This window comes from Belonocnema kinseyi, chromosome 3 (genome assembly GCF_010883055.1).
Source record: "Belonocnema kinseyi isolate 2016_QV_RU_SX_M_011 chromosome 3, B_treatae_v1, whole genome shotgun sequence".
Classification (NCBI taxonomy): domain Eukaryota; kingdom Metazoa; phylum Arthropoda; class Insecta; order Hymenoptera; family Cynipidae; genus Belonocnema; species Belonocnema kinseyi.
This window is the reverse complement of record NC_046659.1, coordinates 39,025,808-39,032,268: the sequence shown is the minus strand read 5'-3', so window position 1 is coordinate 39,032,268 and position 6,461 is coordinate 39,025,808. Positions and strand designations below refer to the sequence as shown.

General features: G+C 38.5%; 2 protein-coding genes across 2 annotated transcripts in view; one reads left to right on the top strand and one right to left on the bottom strand.

Moving 5' to 3' along the window:
* Positions 1–402, top strand: part of LOC117169792 — a 71,793-nt gene extending 71,391 nt beyond the window's left edge. The window contains exon 5 of the mRNA XM_033356299.1: positions 358–402. Coding sequence (XP_033212190.1) covers positions 358–402 — 45 coding nt within the window. The remainder of the gene's footprint in view (positions 1–357) is intronic.
* A 3,183-nt stretch (positions 403–3,585) lies between these two features.
* The window catches only part of LOC117169791, a 3,396-nt gene continuing 520 nt past the window's right edge, over positions 3,586–6,461 (bottom strand). The window contains exon 2 of the mRNA XM_033356298.1: positions 3,586–6,453. Coding sequence (XP_033212189.1) covers positions 3,638–6,453 — 2,816 coding nt within the window. The 3' untranslated portion in view covers positions 3,586–3,637. The remainder of the gene's footprint in view (positions 6,454–6,461) is intronic.

Genomic DNA, 6,461 nt, shown 5'->3' with positions numbered 1-6,461 from the left:
ACCTACCTACCTTACCTACCTACCTTACCTACCTACCTTACCTACCTACCCACCTTACCTACCTACCTTACCTATTTACCCACCTTACCTACCTACCTTACCTACCTACCTACTTTATCTATCTTACCTACCGACCTTACCTACCACCTACCTTACCTATCTACCTTACCTACCTACCTTTCCTACCTTACCTACCTTACTGTCCTTCCGGACAGTAAAACCATTGGTTCTGCTGTCGTAACCAACTCATGTAGTGTACCCGATGGTAATGAGTCACGGTCGAAGTTAAGAAAAGCGGGTGAAGTTTTTAGGGACGTATGATACGCGGTGTTATACGCGAAACGCAAATCATTTAAGTGTATAATACACTTACGTTGCGTATCCTTCATAAATCGAGCATAGCATGGTCTTCAAAACGTGATTACATCCTTAGAATGTTATTTTTAGCGCACAAATTGTCAACTAATACGGTCTCCGTTGTTCTATTCGGAAACATGACTGCTTTTATTCTAGACGGGCTTATCTTTGTGCCTGTTTCATTTATTGCTTCAATCCCTTGATTACCAAGAATCGATTTTCCTGATACTGAATCGACCAGAGCTTCTAATTCTGAGTCACCAATTTTTATTTTCAAAAGATACCGCTCATTAATTTCTTCGTAATCTAGCGCATTACATTCGCTTTCTGAAACCGATTCGAAATCTATTTTAACTAATTTTATTTTCACCGAATTTATGGGAACTTCTCCGCCAGAAGCCGAAGGGGAAAAAGAAGGCGTTAAATACGGTTTATTAAGAACCGGCGAGATAGTATGGAGGCCAGTATTTGGCGGGGTAGTCTCAGTAACGACCTCTAATTCTGAGTCCCTTTTGCGTTTCCCGACTTACGTTTCGCCACACATTCGGAGGTGGGGCAATCAGGTTTGCGAACCCCAGGACGACCACAAGTAAAGCAATAAAGTGCCTTATCCTTATTGCAATTAATGTTACAGTGACTGTGAGGACCTGTCACTCCGTGTGCCAGACAATTTCGACAGATTTGCTTTAAAGGGTTAGAGGCCCAATCTTTGGAAGAAGTGGCAAGAGCATTTACCGGTTCAGTTGTACTGGTGAATTTACCCTTGTTTTGTTTCTTACTTTTGCTCTTTTTATCGTCTGGTTTGGAAGTTGGATTATTTGGGACTTGAGTCATTGCTGCTACAGGTTCAGACAGAGGGGGTTCTACTACGGCACAATGAGCTAATTTACGCGTATTGTTGTTCGCGGTACTGGAATTAACTTTGTTATTTTTATTATTCGTTGGCTTATATGCAAACTCCGGAGGAAATGAGGATTCCGGTGGTGGGGGTGGCCTATATTCTTTATACGTTGCCCATTCCGCCTCCCAGTCCTTTCCTAAATAAGCTATTTTCTCAAAAGTCCTAAGATCCCTGCGTTTAATATGTTTTTTATAATCCGGACGCAATTCGGGATGAGCATTATCTAATTGTTCCTGTCTGGTACCGGGGTAGTCCAATTTATTGTATAATCCGATCAAACAAGTGAGATAATTTTCGATTTTCTCTTTAGTGGCCCTGAGTTCGCGTCCTAATTTGTTCTCTAATTTTGTGGTCTATATTATCGTCTGTAAACTGATCACTAAAATTGACCTGAAATTTATTCCAACTATACCATACTTTCCCTTCCGCAATTAAATTTCGGTACACTAGCCTAGCTAAACCTGTCAATAACAATGGTAGCGCACTTATTACCTCGGCATATGTCACTGGTGAAAATACTCTATTCTCCGGGATTTTTGTTAAGAATTCCTCGGAACTAGTAGTAGAAGACCCGTGAAAAGAAATACCCCATTGTCTAATTATTTTTCCTATATCACGGGTTTGATTAAGGTTATTAAAATGTCTGGAATGTTGTGGTAACGTAGTATTAATTTGGACCGGTCCCACATTAGGTAATAGAATCGGTGTACCCGCTGGTGAAGTGTTTGTTTGTAAGTTAGTATGCTCGCCTGAGTTAATTTTTAAACGGGGAGGTGGTAAGCGCGTCGAATTACAAATATTATTTGGAACATTTCTACCCATGTTCCAATCTGTTCTATTCATTTCGTAGCAAGTGCACCCCGGAATGTTAGTAGTATTTTTATTGATTTGAGAAAAAACAGGTGGCGGTTGGCTCAAATCAATTACCGGACAAGTAAAAGTCGGTTGAACCGATTGATAATTTGGGAGGTGGGGGGTAATTCGAGATAATATATCGTTTGTTGCCAACGAAAGTGTAGTCAGAAGTGTGGCAAACTAAATTACGCGTAAATAAAAATTTTTCCAGCGGGCTCGTGGACTAAAATATTATAATGACCATTTTTCGGATTTAATTTTAAGATACTAGACACGAGAGAACTTTATTTTCCTTTCGGATGGCTTCAGCAATGAGAGTTATTGTTTTCTGCGATGGTCGGTCGTTGATCCCTGATTTCCATTTGCGAGCCCGCCAATTTAGTGAATATCTCTTGTGACGTCACCCAGAGAGCGGGAAATGTCATTTCTGGTGCCGGATAAAATGTTCTAACAATTTCTATGACCCATTATTGTCGAGCATCTCTCTTGAACCACGGTACAATGAAAAGGTTCTTGCCTATATTTTTGGGATTCTGTCCTAACCGGCCGAGAATACAAAGTGGTGTCAGCATTATTGCCACGTTGCACTCTTTGATATTTTGTAGCTTAGGGCCTCCTGATCGATAATATTTATGTCCTGCCCAACTCTCTGTTCAAACAATTGAGAAAAGAAATCCGGGTAATCAAGACAATAGGAACACGATATCACTGCATGATCCTGCCAATTAAGGCAATACTGGAGTATTACCCAGCCAGTTAAGGCTACGTTTGAAACTACATTGTAAACTACGTTTGAAACGACGTCGTAAACTGCGTTTAATACGACTTCGTAAACAACGTCGAAATCTTCAATAGTGGATATGAAATTCGACTACTAATGAAAAGCAATTAATATACGTTATACTAAATATCTGTCCCTTGAGAAGTTGTAGAAAATTATTTAAATCCAATTATTATAAATAATAATGCACCTAACTTTTTCTTCACATTTTTTCGATTAAATGACTGATAAGGCTAAACATTTTTCAATGACACAGCCTTCCAAAAAAGTGTTATATAACCTCAACATTTTCGCATTTGGTGAAAAAATTCTTTTTTTTTACCAATTTTCAGTTACATGCAACGTTTGCTTCTGTTGCAACAAAGTATTATGAATTGCGATATTTAAAACGCTGTTGCGGAAAACGTTTCATAACTCTAAGTTTTAGTAAAGAAAAAATTGATTGATAATTGCTTCAACTTCGAAAAATCTAAAAATTAACCATATGCGCCGAAGCCCGAAATGTGTACATTTGGTGCAGGGTTCTTTTGGAGCCTCGAGCAGAAATTAAACAAATTTATATAAAAATATAAGAATTATAGACGATATAATATGCAAAACAGAAACCTAATAAAATTAAATACGTTTTCAATCTGAATAACATTTATTAAATTCTAATAGTATATACAGTGTAAGAAGCCGTTCATTCAGAAAGAATATTCAGATCAGAAGATAATCGGAAGCGTTTCAATAATATATTAAGACTAATAAATGGGGCGTTCTGGAAATAAGATACCAAAAAAGTCTGACAAAAGGTTGAAGATAGCATCCACATCGAGTCCCATAGAATCTAATGTGTCTAATAATCGTTGGACTTCATTATTTTCCGACAATGTGTTTATAAGTTTCTGTAACTCTTGAGATCGAAGTCGTTCGACAAATTCAGAAAAGGCTGGAGAGTTGGCTAATTTTTCGTCGTAAAGAGCATATAGTTTTTCAAGAGGCAACACTTCCCTTATGTCTTTAATCAATGAAGGAATACCGCCAGTAAAAAAAATTGAGCTTCTGACTTTCAAATCATCCATTTGAATAACTTTATGGAAGATTTTGATCCACCTGTAAACATCCAATCCGATATCATTAAAATACATTAAAAAGTCTTTCATTTCCGGCGTCTCTTCTACATTTCGAATAAGGGTATGAAATTTATCGGATAGCATGTACTTCATTACTCTCTGAAAGTCTTTGTCTGAGACAGCATAACGCAAGACAATCCTAGTTATTTTTTTGGTTGGAATTAAGTCCACAATCTCTTTAAGATCTGCGATCAGATCCTCGTTCACTAAACGGGTTGACATAAGTAAAGCGCGTGGTCTAGATGGTAATTTTATGCCAAGAATTTTGCTGATAGTCTGAAGGATAATGTTAACATCGACACCCCTGGTTTCAGCTTCATCCATCAACTTCACAAGCTTCTCGTTTTCCATAAGAACATCTATCATTACTTGAAACTCAGGAGACTGAATACGACGAAGAAGATCTTTGAGCGGTACAGAGGTTTCTAGCTTCTCCTTATATACAGCGACAATATCTTTGAGAGGAAGAATTTCCTTAATGTCCTCCAAAAATCCTGGAAGTCCTCCAGTGAGTCTAGCAACTTTTACGGCTTTCAGTAGAGGGTAAAGAGGTTCGAGTTCTAAACTTTCATGGAGCTTGTTCAGAAAGTTATGAATATCCAGACCAGATTCCTGCAAATATTCCAGGAAATCGCAAACTCCTTCAATAGATTCAACATCTAAAATAAAACCTGCGAAATCTACTGATATTATGTACTCTAAGGCAGATTGAAAATCTTCGTCTAGAGCAAGGTATTCCAAAGCGACTTCAAGGATCTTATCATTGGGAATCAGCTCAAGCAGGTCGTCCAAATCATCTTTAAGATTTCGTTGACGGGTTAGGTGCCATTTAGGACCTGGAAATTTAATACCAAGTATTTCGGTAATAAGGTTTAAGATGGCTCTCACATCAACGCCTTTAGCTTCAGCTCTGCTAATGAGCTCCTGGAGTTTCTCATTTCCCCAGACGGTGTCGACAATTTGTTGACATTCAGGAGATCCAAGACGTTGGATTAAAATTGCGAAATCTTTTGATGATACTAATTTTTCCTGGTATAGAGCTTCAATTTTCTCAACCGGAAGTACAGCCTTAATATCAGCTATTAAGCCTGGAAGTCCTCCAGTAATTTTCATCATTCCTAATCGCTGTGTTGGTGGAACGACATGATCCAGACCCAAAAAGTCGTGAATTTGGTTAATGAGTGTATAGACGTCCAAACCAGATTCGTGGAGATACTTGAAAAAGGCCTTTACTTCGTTAATTGATTCAACTTCCACAATGAGAGATTTGAAGGCATCAGAAAGTACATATTCTAAGGCTGCTTGGAAATCTTCGTCAGAGCTCAAATAATCCAGAACGATTTCTTCAATTTCTTCTTTTGGAATTAAAGCCAAGAAGTCTTCGAGATCGTCAGTTAAGCCTTTCATAAAACGAAGTTTAGGAGCCGGAAATTTGATACCAAGTATCTCGGTAATAAGGTTTAGGATGGCTCTCACATCAACGCCTTTAGCTTCAGCTCTGCTGATGAGATCCTGGAGTTTTTCATTTCTCCAGACGGTGTCGACAATTTGTTGACATTCAGGAGATCCAAGACGTTGGATTAAAATTGCGAAATCTTTTGATGATACTAATTTTTCCTGGTATAGAGCTTCAATTTTCTCAACTGGAAGTACAGCCTTAACATCAGCTATTAGGCCCGGAAGTCCTCCAGTAATTTTCATCATTCCTAATCGCTGTGTTGGTGGAACAACATGATCCAGACCCAAAAAGTCGTGAATTTGTTTAATGAGTGTATAGACGTCCAAACCAGATTCGTGGAGATACTTGAAAAAGGCCTTTACTTCGTTAATTGATTCAACTTCCACGATGAGAGATTTGAAGGCATCAGAAAGTATATATTCTACGGCTGCTTGGAAATCTTCGTCAGAGCTCAAATAATCCAGAACGATTTCTTCAATTTCTTCTTTTGGAATTAGAGCCAAGAAGTCTTCGAGATCGTCAGTTAAGCCTTTCATAGAACGAAGTTTAGGAGTGGGAAATTTGATACCAAGTATCTCGGTAATAAGGTTTAGGATGGCTCTCACATCAACGCCTTTAGCTTCAGCTCTGCTGATGAGCTCCTGGAGTTTTTCATTTCCCCAGACGGTGTTGACAATTTGTTGGCATTCAGGAGATCCAAGACGTTGGATCAAAGTTGCGAAATCTTTTGATGATACTAATTTTTCCTGGTATAGAGCTTCAATTTTTTCAACCGGAACTACAGCTTTAATATCAGCTATTAAGCCTGGAAGTCCTCCAGTAATTTTCATCATTCCTAATCGCTGTTTTGGTGGAACGACATGATCCAGACCCAAAAAGTCGTGAATTTGGTTAATGAGTGTATAGACGTCCAGACCAGATTCGTGGAGATACTTGACAAAGGCCTTTACTTCGTTAATTGATTCAACTTCCACGATGAGAGATTTGAAGGCA